The following is an 18,459-nucleotide window of genomic DNA, read 5'->3' as shown; positions in this document are numbered from 1 at the left end:
ATGGACATAGAAAGACCTGGCCTGCAAAGGCGTTTGGTGATTTTGTTACAGAACGCCAGCCTATTCAATTCTGGAACAGGGGTATGGCTCTACTGCCTGCCACCAAGACTCCCAAAACCAAATTGGTAAAAAGGAAAAGAATTGCTTATTTAAAAGCCACACAGATTTAGAATAATGACGGAATTCTGCCATTAAGTCCCCCACTCCCTTTAAAATACCCACAACCTCGTCTCCCCCCACCCCCCCCCCCGCCTCCCTTTTCTCAAATCAGGCCAGTTTTCAGAATATGCCAGTCAGAGATACCGTTTTTCAGGGAAAAACAAAACAAACAGAAGTCTGCAGCTCAGCATCCCCCTGGTCTCAGCTCAGGATTCCCCCGCTTCTCCCAGTAATCCGTGCTTGGCCCGGCAGGTCCCTCAATCCCCAGCGCCATCAGCCACGTCTCCGTGTTCTTCAGTTCTTAATCCAAAACCGCATGGCACCTCTTCATGGTGGCCTGTGGTGTTTTTTCTGCACCCTTTCAAACCTCCTGGCCAAGAGCAGCGAATGGGTGCCGCGCTTAGTTTAAATATTCACTCCGAACTCCCCTTGTCTCCTGGAGGTTCGTGCCTCTCAGCGGAGGGGCTTCCTGCTTCTTGGCATGCGCGGTAAGCTTTTTCCATCCCCCAAACCAGGTTAGTGGGGGGACTCCTCCGCTGGGCTCAACATCCCGTTTCAATTTCTCCACAGGCTAGCTCAAAACTGCGGTTCCCAAATGAGCTCTCATATCTCGGAGTGGTAGTCGGAACCAGGTCCTAAAAGGAGAACTAACTCCCGGAAGGAAGACTGTGACTTTTTTCAACCTGGGCTCCAGGAGGCCAGTCCTGACTGGCACACACCATAGGTGTTATTGATTTGTGAATGAAGAGCAAGGACGGCTCCGCCTTCTTTCCTTACGGAGGTGCGCGCGCTTCTGGTCTTCAATCTACCTCTCGGCGCTCGTCCCTGCCCCGCCGCCTGCTCTGGCGTCCCATCGACTCGCTCGGCCATCGCGCGCCTGCGCCTTTGGGCTGTCAATCGGAGGCGGCGTGGGGAGCGCTAGGAGCGGCAGCAGCGCCCCGGGAGCCGAGGTAAAGCTTAGTCTTCTGCGCTTCCAGGCTGCCTTCTGGCGGGCTGACGGGGGTGGGCAGCACTGTGGTGGCCGCCGGGCTCCGCTTCGTCTGAGGGAGGCGGGTCCTCGAGCCCGGCCGAGGAGGGCCTGCGGGGTTGCAGGAGGGTGCAGAGTCCCAGAGTCGCCTGCTCGAGTCCCTGTGCGACCCAGCCAGGGAACCAAGTGTCCGAACTAGTAGAGAACTTGGGGAGAATCCGAGCCAACCACCTTGTCCAACAGATGGAGAAACTGAGTTTCAGAGAGGGGAGGATCTGCTCGAAGTTACAGCGAGTGAGGACCAGACGCCCTTAGCGCAGTCTCTGAACTCTTTTCACTTCAGCTCTTCATTCTTTATTCTGCCTATTTTTAGTTGTTTAGGTGCAAGACAATGAAATATAAAATGGAATAAATGAGGCCCGCACGAGAGATCAATTATGATATCGAACACACTGTTTTTATCTTACCAATTTACAAAAGGAGAATGACTGCTATGATGAAGGCATGTCTGAGATGCGGTGTCCTCCCTCTTAAACTTGAGAGGCTAACGAGAAACTAGCCTCTTCGATTCCCATCACCCAGAGCCGTGGCGGTGACATTGAGGCATTTGACAGTCTGCATGGTGTCATGGCTAGTTATGTTCGTGATTATCACCCAGAGCCTCACTGAGAGCAGGGAAGTCATTCAAACCCTGGCTTGTGTTCTAATGTCTCTTCTGCACATGTTGGAGCTGGACTCTTACTCGGGGTTGTTGTGAAGTTCACAAGTACTCATTCCACAAACACTGAGCGTCTGGCATCTGATGGGAATTGTGTTAGGTACTGGGAATACAGTAATGACAAATACAGCCCCTGCCTTCAAGGAACACGGGGAAATAGACGTTTAAATACATGGGCATCAAAGACTGTAAAGGCAGAGATGATCTGTACATGGCAGAGTGCAAGCACCTAAGGGTAAAGGAGTGGCTTCCACCAGGAGGGTGGGAAGGATTAGGAGTGGCTTTTTTAAGCATAATGATTCTTAGAACTGAGTCTTAAAAGTTTAATAGGTGATTACTAGGCACAGGAGAAAGACACCTAGGAAGCAAGAATGGTAATACAGAGACCAGAATTGTGCAACAGCGTGGTTCAGTTGGCACAGAAGGCTTTCCATGATCTAGCCTCTTGTCTAATAATATCAAACACTTTTATGGTGCTTGCTGTGGGGTTGACTTATTTTGTGTGCTCTACATAGCTTAACTCATTTACTGTTCACAACAACTCTGTAAAGTAGAAATTGTAATTATCCTCACTTAGAAAATGAAGAAAACTGAGGCATAGAAAAGGAATGTAGCTTGCCCTAGTTCACACAGCTAATACGTGGTAGAGCTAGAATTCAGACCTGGTCAGTCTGGCTCAAGGGTCTGTGAACTTAAGTACCAGGCTCCTTTCTACGAACTGGGGAGGCTGAGAGTTTTAAATGTCAGGCCCCTGGTCACATCACCCATAAGTGGCAACATCAGAACTCAAGACTCAGGTCTTTTGACTTTGGAAGGTCCAGTGCTTTTTTCTTAGTAACATCAGATGTGATGGAAGTTATATGGTGCCAAATTGAAGTTAAATTCCAATCTGAGGCCATGCTTGCTGCAATCAAAATTACGGTATCTTTGCCCTGGATGGTATGGCTCAGTTGGTTGGAGGGTCATTCCATAAACCTAAGGGTCGTGGGTTCGATTTCCGGTCAGGGCACATGCCTGGGCCGTGGGTTTGGTCCCCAGTTGGGGACCATGTGAGAGGCAACCGTTTGATTACTGTATCTTTAAGTGTGGATATTGTTCAATAGCCTTCTCTTAGTCCTTTGGGTGTACTGAATATAAGCACTGCAATTAAGATATTGCTGTGAGGGGCCCAGGACTGGTCATAATTATGGTAAAGGTGCAACATTATTTGCCAGTTTGATGTTAAATAAATTCTTTTTCTGAACATTACATTTCACACTTGTATTAAAAAGGTTACACTATTTGTTGTAAGTCAAAGGGTACTTTTATTTTTAATCAATAAGGAATTATGACCATTTACTGTGCTTCTCCTGTGGTAGCTCATGTAAAGAGATTCTTTATTTTTTTTAAAGATTTTATTTATTTATTTTTAGACAGAGGGGAAGGGTGGGAGAAAGAAAGAGAGAGAAACATCAATGTGTGGTTGCCTCTCACACATCCCCTACTGGGGGCCTGGCCTGCAACCCAGGTATGTGCCCTGACTGGGAATCAAACCAGTGACCCTTTGGTTCGCAGGCCGGCGCTCAATCCACTAAGCCACACCAGCCAGGGCAAGAGATTCTTCTGAAGGTCAGATAGTTTGCTTAAATTTGAAAAAAGGAATTAATTTGGTTTGTTTCTGCAACTGGGCTCTTCAAATCTAGATCCAGATACAAGCTTACATGTGTGTTTAATACCTATAGTTGGGGGTAATGAGAAGATGGGAGCAGTTGACTGAATTATTGGAGGAATTTAAGTCATTTCATACTTTTCAGAGACCTACTATGCTTGTAGTGTGCTGTTAATTTTAGCCAGAAATTTTAAACATTTTCAAGGCATAAGAATTGAATCAGAAGCGCACTTGGTAAACTATTACTTCTTAGAGAGTCAGCTCAAGCGTTACCTTCCTATAGAACCTCCCCTGTCTTTTCTAGGAAGACTTAGGTGTTACCTTCACTATTTGCCTACTGTATCCTGGATATATCTCTGCGGTGGCACTAATGATAGCATGTTGTAATTCACTGAATTTGTCTTCACTTAAATTGTAAGCAACTCAAGGGCAAGGGCCAGATTTTTAAAATTCATATCCTTCCTCTAGCCCATCTCCCCAGACTGGAGCTGAGAGCATACGAGTATACAGGGTGAAAAAAAAGGTTTACAGTTGTGAGTAAACAAAATACATAATTTATTCTTATATTATTATTTATAAATTATTGTATTCCATACAAACAACTATAAACCTACTTTCCCCCCCACGCCCCGTATGGTGAGTAAGAAAATATGATAAAGGTGATGTTTATACTGCAGCTAAGGAGCCATTCTTGTCTGGTTATTGGAGTTGGAAGTGATGCATTTGACATGGTGGATATCAATAACCTAAATAGAAATTGCATTAGTACTGTGTATGCTCCAATTTTGGTTACTTTTTTTCCTGTTAATTATTTTTCTCTGTGATTGCAGTTGGTAAAAATGGAATTTCAAGCAGTGGTCATGGCAGTTGGAGGGGGATCCCGGATGACAGATCTGACTTCCAGCATTCCCAAGCCTCTGCTTCCAGTGGGGAACAAACCTTTAATTTGGTACCCATTGAACCTGCTTGAGCGTGTTGGATTTGAAGGTGAGCTATGGCAGTGAGATGTACTCATAAAACTTTTAGGGTGTTGATCCCAATGATTTGTCAGTTTTATGAGGGTGAGAGAGGATGATCAAGAGAAGACTAGGACCCGGTGTTGGCTGGAGACTGGCCTCTTTAAATTAGGAACATAGGAGTACTCTATTGCTGTGTGAAAAAGTCTGAGAACATAGCACTGCTACTGTTTTAGAACTGGTCTCCACAATGATCTAAATGAGCCTTGTAAGGATATCAGAAAAAACATAGTGGGAATCCAGTGCCTCATAGACAGTACTTACTACGAATCTGTATGTGCCAAATAATATTATATTAAGCACTGGGGTACAGAATTGAAAAGATAGCTCAGGTTCTGATCTTCATTAGACCTTAAAGTCTAAAGGAGAGATACACATATAAATAGAGTTCCCTGGCTGGTATGGCTCAGTGGATTGAGTGCTGGCCTGCAAACCAAAAGGTTGCTGGTTCGATTCCTGGTCGGGGCACATACCTGGGTTGTGGGCCAGGTCCCCAATTGAGGGCGTGCGAGAGGCAACCAACTGATGTATTTCTTGCATATCAATGTTTTTCTCCCTCTCTTTCTCCCTCCCCTTCCCCTCTCTTCTCTCTAAAAATAAATAAATAAAGTCTTAAAGATTACGAAGGAAGTTAATTCAATGTGAAAGTTCTCAAAAAAAATAGAGTATTATTGTGTAATATGGTAAATGTTATAACAGAGGTGCATTGTAAGTGCTTGGACATATAAAGGAAGTTGCTGTTTCTCCTTGAGGGATTCAGGGAACTCTTCACAGAGTAGCTGACCCTTGAATTAAGTCTTGAAAAATAGAAGATCAGATTGACCAGTGAGGAGAGAGCGTTCCATGAAGAAGAAATGATTGAAGAGATACAGACTCATGATCAGCACAGCATGTTCTGGCAACTGCTAGTCATTCTGTGGGGCTGTGATATAAAGTATAAGGGGAAGGGCGGATGTCGTGAGAGAGACAAGCGGGGGCCATGCTATAAAGGGCCTTGTATTCCATGCTGAGGGATATAAATTTTTTTTCCCGAAAACAGTGGGAAACCAGCGAAAGGCTTAAATAAAAGTATAATGTGGTTAGATTAATATTTTAGCTATTTTATGTCTTTTACACCTTTATATAAATTTTAGAATTAGCTTATCAATTTCTACAAAAAGCATTGCTGGGATTTTGATTGTGATTGAATCGAATCCATAGACTAATAGGAAGAGAATTCACATCATAACAATACTTAGTCTTCTGATCCATGAACATATAAATCTCTCCACTTACTTACATCTTCTATAATTTCAGTGATTTTATAGTTTTCTGTGTGTAGGATTTACACATATTTTATTAAATTTATCTATAAATAGTGTATATTTTTGATGCTATCATAAATAGTAATTGTTATATTCTAATTTCCAGTTGTTTGTTGTTATTATATAAAAATACAGTTTTTTAAATACTGACCTTTTATCCTGCAACTTTGCTTAAAGCATTTATTAACTTTTCTAGCGTTTTTGTAGATTCCCTAGGATTTTCTACAGTTTGACCTAATTGACATTTATAGAATGTTTCATCCAGTAAAGCAGAATGTACATTCTTTTCAAGTACTTTTACCAAGATAGACTATATTTTTGGAAATAAAATAAGTCTCAAATTTATAAGGACCAGAATCATACAAAGTATATTCTTATAAAAACCATGGTAGATTTAAATTAGACATCGATAACAGAAAGATATCAAGAGAATCCCTAAGTATTTGGAGATTAAATCACACGCCAGGGCTGGAGCACGCCTTCTTAACATAGGACTCTGGAGTTTAATAGTCAAGTCTGTGTTTGCTCTTTCATATTTTTCATGATTTTAGGGAAGTTAACCTAGCCCTTAGCTTTTGTCTCTCTCCATACAGAAGTGTCGTGATCCAATTATTGGACTGACTATCCCATATTTGCAGTTAAGTTACTCCCTTCACTCTATCCACTTTACCTAAATGTGCTCTGCAACCCATGGACATGTCACCTTCTCTTTGAAATCCCAAACAGCACGATTACCGTCTTCTATGCTTCCATCACACTTTGTCTATCTTAGTATGTCTCAAGGCCTGTTTTATGCTGTAGTTAGCAGCGTAGAAGACTGATCTCTTCAAGAGCAGGTACTGTGTCTCATTTATCTTCATAGTATCAGCATTTTACATACAGTATGTACTAAAGAAATTTTCATTGTACTTAAATTCATCATGGCTTACCTCCAATGCCATCTCTTCCATGAAACCTTCCTTAATCATTTCCGTGTCTAGTTTCTTCATGTTATGTTTTTTTAAAATAGGAACCATGTTGAATTCATTTCTGAATTCTCAGTGCCTATTTGTCCCTTACATATTAAATGTATTTGTATTTATCACATGAATGAGTGAGTTAGTGACTAAGAAAAGGCAGAGTGGGGAGAGAAAGAAAGAAGAGAAAATCAAAGAAGGAAGGTTAAATGATTTGAAAAAGGAAAGAGGAAGAAAGAAAAGAAGAAAATAGAAAAGAATGATTACAGTGAAAGGGAGAGATAATTATGACCTGGAGCACTGTCATGGAATAGTGGAAATTGTTCCACTTTAGAGACGATAAAATTCAATCTTCAGACATCAGCAACACGTGCTATGTTACAGCGGATTACATTACCCTACCAAACATCCATGACAAATAGCTATACGGGTAAAGACATCTGTTACTGGGAAATTGCCACTAGAATTCACTGTGACCCTCAGTGAAGCACTAATGGCTACCTGGTGGGAAGTGGTGATAGCTCTTACTCTGTAGTGAATGAAGAGTTAAAATGCGATGTATTTTGATGAATGCTCTTCTGAATTGTTTACGCCAAGAAGTATCATGTCATATATGAGAGTGTGGACTCTAATTGGACAGACCTGAGTTTTGTCTTGAATCCATTGCTTGCTAGTTGTGGGACCCTGAACAAAGTCACACAACTTACAGCCCACGTTTCCTCATTTGTAAACAGTGAGACTGTTGTAAGAATTCAGAGACTGTATATAAAATACATGAAAAGGCTCAATAATATTAACTGTTAGAAACACCAAATCTAATTTGAAATAGACAAACCGTTATCTAAATGAACGAGAGATTTTATGTTTCTATTTCTCTTTTTCTTTTGTGCTATAGAGGTCATTGTTATTACAACCAGGGACGTCCAAAAGGCTCTGTCTGCAGAATTCAAGATGAAAATGAAGCTGGATGTCGTGTGTATCCCTGATGAAGCCGACAAGGGCACTGCAGATTCTCTGCGCCACATATATCCAAAACTCAAGGTGAAACACCGTGTCTTGATTTTTATTGTCTATGGAAGATAAATGTCATCTTATGTTTCTCCAGTGCATTATAGTTTACAATGCTTTTTAAAAAATACGTTCTTGTACCACATACTTTGTTGCCCATACTCTTCAACAGGTTTTAGTTTAATTTAATTACTAGTGAAGATTTAAACATTTAGTTGTCACAGTCACTAGTTTCCAATATTTTAAAGTAATTATACATCTTTATAAAAAAGTACTTAAAATTTATTTTAAAAGATTCCATTTATATGAAGTTCATGGATGAGCAACATTATTATATAGTGATATAATAATTTTTTAAGTTATTACATAGTGATATAACTCTGCAGATGGCAGACTAACTGGAAAGAAGTACAAAGGAACTTAAAAAATTCTAGATCCCCTCACTTGATAATATTTAAATTTTTAATCTCTTGTGATTAAAAAATTAACAAGGGCATATGGATATGAGGATGCTATCTCCCCAGTGGCCAGTGGCCCATAAACTGAGAAAGAACCATCATAAATTGTTCTAAAATTGAAGACCTTTGGAAAGAATTCAGTCTGTGGGATACCGTTGGCATCTTGTTTGAATTGGGGGGCAGACTTTCTGCTATTTCTAGTGAGTGCAAACAGACATGAATATATTCAACCTACCTGTGCCCTTAGGAACAAAAAAGTAATACAGAAATGTGCATGGCCTCCCTTCCCCTTTATTGGGGAATAATTTACACGTAGTAAAATATACACAGATATTAAGTAATATGCAGTTCAATGAGTTTAGACAAATATATACATCCGGTTTACCATTACCCAAATCTAGGGCATTTCTATCACCCCTGAAATTTCCTTTGTGGTTCTTCCTAGTCAGTCCCACGCCACTATAGAGTCAACTTCCGTTCTGATTTCCATCACCATATATTAATTTTGCTTGTTTATGAACTAGATATAAATGGAATCATAATTTTATTCTGGTTTCTCTTGTTCAACATGATATTTTTCAGATTCATTCATATTGCAGGTGTAACTAGTTTGTTCTTTTGTATTGCTGAATAGTATCCCATTGAATAAATATAACTCTCTGTACCCATTTTCCTGTTGATGGTCACCTGGATTGCTTCTAATTTGGGATATTCAGTATAAAGCTATTACAAATATTGTTCTATTTGTGAAAGTATTCTAGGTTGTAGGGTTTACTTTATTAGAAACTGCCAATTGTTTTCCAAGTGGCTGTACAATACCGTTTTACACTCCATCGAGAATATATGAGTTGGATATATTTGCTTCACATCTTTATCAATACCCACTGTTGTCAATCTCCTTAATTTTATTCTCCTTAATTTCACTCTAGCTTGTATGTATATAGTAACATCTCATTGTGGTTTTAATCTACATCCCCCACAGTAACGACGCTGACCACCTTTTCATGTTTATTGGCCGCTTGTATATCTTCATAGAGTGTCTGTTTGGGCCGTTCGCCTATTTTTAGTTGATTTATTTACCTTCTTATTATTGATTATAGAAATTATATATTCTAGATGCAAAGCCTTTTGTCAGATATGTGTTATGAATATTTTCTGCCAGTTTGAGGCTTTGTTCCCACTTTTTAGTGATATCTTTTGATGACACTCAGATTACTTAATGTTTTCTTTTATGATTAGCTTTTTTTGTCTAAGAAATCTTTGCTTATCCCATGCTGCAAACATACATGTTTACTTCTAAAAATGTTATAGGTTTAGCCTTTATATTTCGATCTGTAATCCATCTTGGTTTAATTTTACATGCGGTGCGAGGTAGGGATAAAGGTTTACTTTGTTGTATGTGGATATTTGGCTGTTCTAGCACCATTTGTTAAAAAGACTTTCCTTTCCCCATTGAGCTTGACCGTATATGTGTAGTCTATTTCTGCCTTCTCTGCTTTGTTCCGTTGGTCTATTTGTCTGCCTTTGCTTCAGTACCACATGGAGTAATGACTTGATTATTTTAACTTTACAGCGGGTCTTGAAATTAGGTGGTGTAAATCTGCCAGCTTTGACCCTTTATTTTAAGATTGCCTTGGCTATTTATAGGTCCTTTGGCTTTCCATACAAATTTTATTTATTTATTTTTATTTTTAAGTATATTTTATTGATTATACTATTACAGTTGTCCCATTTTTTTCTCCTTTATCCCCCTCTGCCCTGCACCCCATCTCCCACCAGCATTCCCTCCCCCCCGCCTTGGTTCATGTCCATGGGTTGTACATATAAGTTCTTTGGCTTCCCCATTTTCCATACTATTCTTAACCTCCCCCTGTCTATTTTGTACTTATCATTTATGTTTCTTATTCCCTGTACCATTTACCCTATTCTCTTCCCTTCCCCTCCCCACTGATAATCCTCTGTGTGATCTCCATTTCTGTAATTCTGTTCCTGTTCTAGTTGTTTGCTTAGTTTGTTTTTGTTTTTGTTTTTTAGGTTCAGTTGTTGATTTTTGTGAGTTTGTTATCATTTTACTGTCCATAGTTTTGATCATCTTCTTTTTCTTAGATGAGTCCCTTTAACATTTCATATAATAAAGGCTTGCTGATGATGAGCTCCCTTTAACTTGACCTTATCTGGGAAGCACTTTATTTGCCCTTCCATTCTAAATGAGAGCTTTGCTGGATGGAGTAATCTTGGGTATTGGTCCTTGCCTTTCATGACTTTGAATACTTTTTCCAGCCCCTTCTTGCCTGCAAGGTTTCTTTTGCTAAATCAGCTAATAGTCGTATGGGAACTCCTTTGTAGGTAAACGTCTCCTTTGCTCTTGCTGCTTCTAAGATTCTCTCCTCATCTTTGATCTGGGGTAATGTAATTATGGTGTGCCTTGGTGTGTGCTTCCTTGGGTCCAACTTCTTTGGGACTCTCTGAGCTTCCTGGACTTCCTGGAAATCTATTTCCTTTGCCGAATTAGGTAAGCTCTCCTTCATTACTTTTTCAAATAAGTTTTCAATTTCTTGCTCTTCCTCTTCTCCTTCTGGCACCCCTATGATTTAGACATTGGAATGTTTAAAGTTGTCCCAGAGCTTCCTAAGCCTCTCCTCATTTTTTTGAATTCCTGTTACTTCATTCTGTTGTGGTTGAATGTTTATTTCTTCCTTTTGTTCCAAATCGTTGATTTGAGTCCTGGTTTCCTTCCCTTTACTGTTGGTTCCCTGTATATTTTTCTTTATTTCACTTTGCATAGCCTTCACCTCTTCCTTTATTTTGTGACTATACTCAATCATTTTCTGAGCATCCTGATTACCGGTGTTTTGAACTCTGCATCTGATAGGTTGTCTGTCTCTTCATCACTTAGTTTTTTTCTGGAGTTTCGATCTTTTCTTTCATTTCGGCCATATTTCTTTGTCGCGGTGCACCTGTTACATTGTAAGGGGAAGAACCTTAGGTATTCGCTGGGGCAGGGCAACACACGAGGCTGCATTGTGATGCTATATGTGCGGGAGGGGTCTGAGAGGGAACAACGCCACTTGCTTAGCTCTTGGATGGCTTTCACTTCCCCTGCTCCCCACAAGCAAGTTGGGCCCTTCTGGTGCTGATTCCTGGGTGGGTGGGTGGGTTTGAGTACGCTCTAGGACCCCATGGGTCTCTCCCACAAACTCTCCTCTGAGGCTGAGAGTTTCTCCCGTCACTGCAACCCCTACAGGTTTTATAGCTGGAAGTTTTGAGGCTTTAATTTTCCACACTAGAACCCTGGGTAGCATAGTCTGTCTTGTTCCCCAGTAGTGTCTCCCGGTTTATCTGCACACGAATGTGGGACCTTTGGTTTGCCAGCCACCTCCTCGCCCCTCTGGGTCCCCCAGCCACTACCTTGTCACGTCCTCTCTGCCCTAGCTTCTCCGGTCTCCGCCCCTCCTACTGGTCTGAATGAATGTTTCTTCTTTAACTCCTTGGTTGTTGGACTTCCATACAGTTCAATTTTCTGGCAGTTCTGGTTGATTTTGTTTTTTAATTTGTGGTTGTCTTTCTTTTGGTTGTGCAAGGAAGCAAAGCATATCTACGCCTCCATCTTGGTGGAAGGTTTTCCATATAAATTTTAGAATTAGTTTGTCAGTTTCTCCAAAAAAGAGAGAAATTTCTGGGATTATTTCTGGAATTGCATTGAATGTATAGATCTATTTGGGGAGAATTGACACCTTAATACTGATTCTCCCAATTCTTGAACATCTCTTTATTTAGGTTTTCTTTCATTTCTTTCAACAGTGTTTTGTGACTTTTTATTTTAGAGGTTTTGAACATCTCTTGGTAAATTATTCCTAGGTAAGTGTTTTTAATGATATTGTAACTGGTATTTTTTATCCTATTTTTCAACTGTTTATTGCTTGTAAATGGACATACAACTGGTTTTTGTATATTGACATTGTGAACACCCTGTGACCATGTTAAATTATAGATTCTTTAGGATTTTCTATATACGCCAGCATGTTGCCTGCAGATAAAAAGAGTAGTACATCTTCCTGTTTAATCTTTATGCTTTTTGTTTCTGTTTACCGTGTTATTGCCCTGGCCAGGGCCTTCAGTGCAATACATATAGACATTTCTGTGTATTCTTTTGCCTCCCTTTTTGTTTTCTAAGTTTTCACTCAAGTTGGTGCTTCTAATTAGGCTAGAGATTTTAATACCATAGTGTTGGGCGTGTTACTTTCTGGAGAACAACTGCTTATTTCTTCATGGAAAATATGGGGTGTTTTCATTAAGATAATGAAATGAGAATTCTGTTCTTTCACAGGCCAGATGCCAGGTTTACCAAGAAGCTTAGGGTGTTTAGTGGTCTTCCCAGAGGATGTTTTAACTGTCTAAAAGTTTAAGATGGAAGTATGAACCTTCATTGTTCCCTAATTTGTAAATCTTAGAAATGTTATTTTTACCTAGCCTGGAACTGGAGAGAGAAGCTAGGAGTCACATGCAAATGAATTCCTATAATTCTAGAAGCTTGAGAAGTAATAGTAGCAACTATTAATAGAGAGGGCTGAGGAGGAGAGTAAAGCGACTGCCAAAAGGACATTTTACTCCGAAGTTACTACCTCTTATGGTTTGGATCATTTACTCCCTGGTATAGGGCTTCCCCTTGCGCCTAAGATCAGAATTCTCATTAAGTCATTTGTCATGGTCTCAGTTCTTTTTCTCCATTAACTCTTTGTTTCCACATCATTTACACAGTATCCTTTACATATAGCCCTACCTCTGTACCTTCGTCTCAAGCCGCGACTTTGACTTGCAAGTCTCTGCCGGCTATCTCTGCTATCTCTATGTGGTTTCTCCTATACCAGTGGCTCCTGAAATCCCGGCTTCACTTCAACTTGCATTCTAACCTGGAGCAGAAGGCAACAAAGCCGGTCTGTGGAGGAATATAAGTAGACTCCTAAATAGCCATTAAGAACAAAGTAAAACTACCCTGGCTCGTGAGGCTCAGTGAACTTAGCACCGGCCTGCAAGCCAAAGGTTGTTGGTTCAATTCCCAGTCAGGGCACATACCTGGGTTGTAGGCCAGGTCCCTGGTTGGGGTGCGTGAGAGGCAACCACACATTGATATTTCTCTCCCTCTCTTTCTCCCTTCCTTTCCTTCTTTCTAAAAATAAATAAATAAAATAAAATAGGGTCTTCACTAATACAAGCCACCTCCTGTCCGCCTGTCACTCAACAAATATCCTCCAGAATGTATGCTCCAACAGGACAAGAGCCTCGTCTGTCCCTTTAAATTTTATAATTTTACTAATTTTTAAAGTATCTATTTCTTTTTTAATTTTAGGATTTTTTCCTCTTTTATATCCTGTTTCCCTTAAGGTATTATGAGTTGGGTTTTATTCACACTTGTGTTTTTCTCTAGTTTAGCTATTATTTCTGAAAATATTTTTTCTTTTATTTCTATTTCTTAAATTCTGTCATCTCCTTTCTAACTTTTCTAATTCAGATTCATGTTGTCTTTCACATCTGTCATTCTCTTATTTTAGATTATTTTGAAATAATCTGTTCTGTGAGTATGTCTTTATAACATGTGCTTCATTGTTGAGATGCTATTCTAACCCTTATTATTATATATTTTTGACAACTTTTTATAGAATGTGAGTGTAATCCTTTTATATTGCTAATTTTTACCTGAAATTAAATTTTCTGAGTTTTTAGAAGGGGTGAGTCAGGATAGCTTTTGTAGTTTCGTAGCTCTAGAGCTCCCTCTTTTGAGATCTTCCTCCTATGCTCTATTAGCTCCTGCAGTTTTAGATCTTCTTTGTTTGTCATTAAAAATATTTTTTAAAAAGATAACACTAATAACACATAGACATTTTAAAATAAGATAAATAATTCCTAATACATACATTTGGTTCAAAAATCAGTAAGTGTAAAAAGGTTTACAATAAAATGATACCCTGTCCACCAGCCACGCAGTTCTTCCTATTAGCAAGCACCATTATTAGTTGCTCGTACTATGAGAAATTTTAAGCACCTTGAACATTGTTATAAGGGAGCAAGAGGACCAGTAAAGAAGTACAGGAGAAAGGAAATAACTGACAGATGACAAGGAGACAAGAAGGAACAAATGGAGCAGCTTTGGGCAGTGGGGAGGCTCCATCTTCCACTGAAATGAGAGAAAAGCTCAGATGCAGATCAGGAAGAAGAGAAAGAAATAAAATAATTTACTCTCGAGTCCTCTACATTCTCAATGAAGTAAAGGCTGAGTTGTCTGTCGAGAATGTAAAGAGGACAGTGATGGGATTGGTACCCACAGGGATATGAAGCTTTAGGATTTCCACTGGACAGCGAGAGAGAGCTGACTGCAGACACTGAGAGGAGATCTAGGCAACATGAGGGTTGTAGCTGAGATTGAAGAGTATCAATTTATAATCACTACAGTTAGCAGAGCTGGGGGGGTTCCCCCTCACTTTTCACCGTTACTCGTGTCTAGGTACAGAGAAGACAGGTTTGCAGTCTGCATTGACCAGGGATATGAACAAAGTCAGCATTCGTGTCCACTGGAGAGGAAGGGGAATGAAGCTGGGAAGAATGAGATGGGGCTAAGGGCCCGATGGACATTCTCTTCTTCCTGGCAGGAATTTGGTAGAAGCTCTTCTTCTAGAGCTAATCCCTCCAGGTTGGATCTGGCTTCTGGGTGAGAATGTATCCATTGCTGTGCTGTGGGGCACTTAGGTTGCTTTCATTTCTTTCATATGTGTAGTGCTATGGATAGTGAACATCCTTGTGCCAGTTTCTTCGTGCTTCTTTTGTGAAGGCAGGCACCTAGAAGGGATGTGTGGGTTGTGAGGCATGTGCATCCAACTTTACTAGATAAACATTGGGAAATTGCTCCCCTAAGTAGTCACACAAGTCTACGTTCCCACCATGAGTATGAGTCAGAGTCCTGGAGTCTCCCTGTCCTCACTAACAGCTGGTGTTCGCACAGCTGGTGTTCTCAGACTCTTTTTTTTTTAACTTTTTTTTTTTTTAATGTATTGATTTTAAAGAGAGAGAGGAAGGGAGACAGAGAGAAACCTCGACTCATTGTTCACTTATGTGTGCACTCATTGGTTGATTCTTACGTGTGCCCTGACTGGGGGTCAAACCCACAGCCTTGGTTTATCAGGACAATGCTCTAACCAACTGAGCTGCTGGGCCAGGGCCTGCTCTCAGACTGCTAAATTTTCATTAATATGGTGGGTGTGAAGTGGCACCTTATTGTTGGTTTAATTTTGCATTTCCTTGATTACTTGTGAATGTGAAGATTTTTTGCTAGTTATATTGACCATTTTCCTTTTCAGTGAATTTCCTGTATATATCCTTTGCTCATTTTTTGTTTGGGTTGTTTGTCTCTCTCTTACTGATATCCATATGCTCTACATATTCTGTATACTAATCCTTTGTCAGTTATATGGGCTCTAGATTTCCCCCCAGTCTGTCATCTCTCTTTTCTCTTTGTTTGTAGTATCTTTTGTCAGACAGAAGTTTTAACTTTTTGTTGTGGTTAGCTATATCAGTGACTGATATAGTTTTACGTTATGGTTGGTGCTTTTTGTGTCTTACTTTAAAGTGACATAAAGATAGACTCCTGCCAGCTAAATGCTTTATAATTTTGCTTTTCATATTTGGGTCTTTGAACTAGTATTTATATTTGTATATGATATGAGATAGATATTTAATTTTATCTTTTTTCCAAGTGAATAGTTGGTTATCCTATTACTATTTATTGAATAATTTGTCTTTTCTTCCCTAATTTATACTAAGCTCCACATATACACGGGAATATTTCTAACCTTATTATTTCATTTTGTTGATCTAGTTGTCTTTTCCTTCATCAGCACCCTATTGTTTTAATTACCATAGGTTTACCTCACCTTATTATTAATTCTCCTTCAAGTTATCTTGGCTATTCTTAAGCTTTGACATATGAATTTTAGTACCAGCCATGAAAAATCTTTATTGGTATTTGATTGGAATGACAGTGATTTTTAGATTAGTTTGGAAAAGTTGGCATTTAATAATACTGAGTCTTTCTATTTCTTGACCATAACATAGCTCTCCTTATTAAGACTGTTTTTGTTTTTAAATAAAGTTGAATAATTCCCTATAAAAATATCTTACATATTTTGTGCCAAATTTATTAGAAGATACTTTCTAGCTTTGTTGTTTTTGTAAATAGTATTTTCTTAAAGGTCCATACATTACATTTGATTATGTGTGTTTAGTCTCTTTTACTCTAGAACAGTCTCCCCTCCACCCACACTTTTTCCTTATGCCGCTGACTTTTCAAAGAAAACAGGTTATTCTTCCTGTAGAACCTCTCACATCTTTACTATGTCCAATTGCTTTCTACTGATGTCATTTAACTTGTTTCTTTTTCCCAGTATTTTCTTATAAACTAGAATTTGGATCTAAATTTTTATTACATTTAGTTTCAACATTTGTATCAATAATATTTCATATGTGAACTTCCTGTTGCATTGTATCCAGATCTGAAATCAGACATTTCTTTAAAAAACTCTGATTTTCATATGTACAGCTTTTTAAAGTCAACCATACGCATATATTAGTAAAGTGGTTTTATAAAAAAAGACTTTTTTATAAAAGAACACGGGAGAAAACAACTCCCCCAGGAGCTATCCATTCTCTTTTGAAATCCCTCTGTGGTTACTCTCTAGGCTGTTGCGGAGCTGTGGTCCTGACACTTCTCTTTACCACTATTCTGGGAATTCCCTTCTCTCTCCTGTGTCAGATGCCCAGGTTCCTGGATCCCATGTTTTGTTCTTTCTTGGTTTACTTCCTCATTTCAAAGGAGCCCAAACTTTACTGGCTTCTTAAAGAGAGAGCACAGAAGGTAAATATTTTGAGAACTTGCGTGTTTGAAAATGTTTTATTCTGTTGGGAACCACCCTGCCTGGTTTCAGAAACTGTAACCCCTCGTGGCTAAGGCTGAGTAAAAAGACCTTGGGACCAGAAGCCACTTAGGAGACAAAGCTTATCTTCCTTGTAGGGGCATTGCCTCTGCCCCCTTTCTCCTAACCCTGCTTAGCGCCCAGTGGATGACTGGTTAGCCAATGACGGGTAAGATTCCTCAAAGGAGGGATGACCTAAGACAGGCATGGTCGCAAAGGGGCCCTCAGGGCAGGACTTGGGGGGCTATAGAAAAAGGGGGTGGTGGACTCTTGCCCCTCGGCTTTGACATAGCCTGAGTCCTCATTCTGTTTGCAAGAAGTCTTCTAATCTCTTGGCTGCCTTACTTCCCCTCCCTGACTTAAGCCTGAAACAATGCCAGAGGTGGGTGTGTCCCTGTGCTGGAAAGGGTGGGTTCCCTAGGGTGATCAGGCCTAAGAAAGAATGCATAAAATCCTATGAAACCTACTTTGCTAATACCTTCAGTTTAAATGATAAGGGTCCATGCAAGAAATGAGTCTGTTCCTCCCCAAAGTTTTATGGCCCTTTAGCTATCTGACCCTGACTCAGAATAAGCCCTGATAGTTCTTTGAGTGTTATCTATTGTGTGATCATTTCTGCCTGACAATGATTGACGAGCTTTACCCATATATGCCCTGTATTCCTATGCAAATTAAACCCAATAAAAGCCTGTCCAGGCAAGGGACAGGCCGGTCCTTTGTTTCACTGAGAGAGCACCCCGTGTCCTCCCTTTTCTCCCTTTTCCTCCGCAGGATTTCTGTAGTCCGTGTGAATTTGTCTCGTCTCATCCATAACACTGCAGACACTGTGGGCCGGTGTCCGCATCATTATTCCATCTTTTTCTTGAATGATAACTTGCCTTTGTATAGAATTCTAGGTTAGAAATAATATTCTCTAGAGTTTTGTGTCCCGAGCCCAGAGACAGACAAACCTCCTTGATGATTCCCTGTGCTATAGGTAGGTTTTTTTTCTCCAAAGTTTACCCTTTCTCTGAGGTCTCATTTATGTAGGGTCTCAATTCAGACTGCCTGCTTCTTACCAAATTTAAACCACATCTTTTGGCTCAATGAATGAAGCCTTTAAAAATCCCAGTTAGGGTAGCCAAGGTTTCGGCTCAGTCTTCACTTCCTTCTTCAGTTCTGGTACTTGATATTTTCCCATTCTTTCTTGAAAGTTTGCAATATTTTATGCCTTATCCAAAGTTTTTAGGTGTTTCTAACAGAATTCTTGGGTTCTGTTACTCATG

General features: G+C 39.8%; 1 protein-coding gene across 2 annotated transcripts in view; it reads left to right on the top strand.

Moving 5' to 3' along the window:
• The first annotated feature begins 995 nt into the window (after positions 1 to 995).
• Positions 996 to 18,459, top strand: part of EIF2B3 (eukaryotic translation initiation factor 2B subunit gamma) — a 105,623-nt gene continuing 88,159 nt past the window's right edge. For both annotated transcript variants that reach the window (XM_024571117.4, XM_024571116.4), the window contains exons 1-3: positions 996 to 1,109; positions 4,323 to 4,479; positions 7,664 to 7,809. In XM_024571117.4, coding sequence (XP_024426885.2) covers positions 4,332 to 4,479; positions 7,664 to 7,809 — 294 coding nt within the window. In that variant the 5' untranslated portion in view covers positions 996 to 1,109; positions 4,323 to 4,331. The remainder of the gene's footprint in view (positions 1,110 to 4,322; positions 4,480 to 7,663; positions 7,810 to 18,459) is intronic.

This window comes from Desmodus rotundus, chromosome 3, assembly GCF_022682495.2.
Source record: "Desmodus rotundus isolate HL8 chromosome 3, HLdesRot8A.1, whole genome shotgun sequence".
Lineage (NCBI taxonomy): Eukaryota > Metazoa > Chordata > Mammalia > Chiroptera > Phyllostomidae > Desmodus > Desmodus rotundus.
This window is presented reverse-complemented; position numbering and strand designations above follow the sequence as displayed.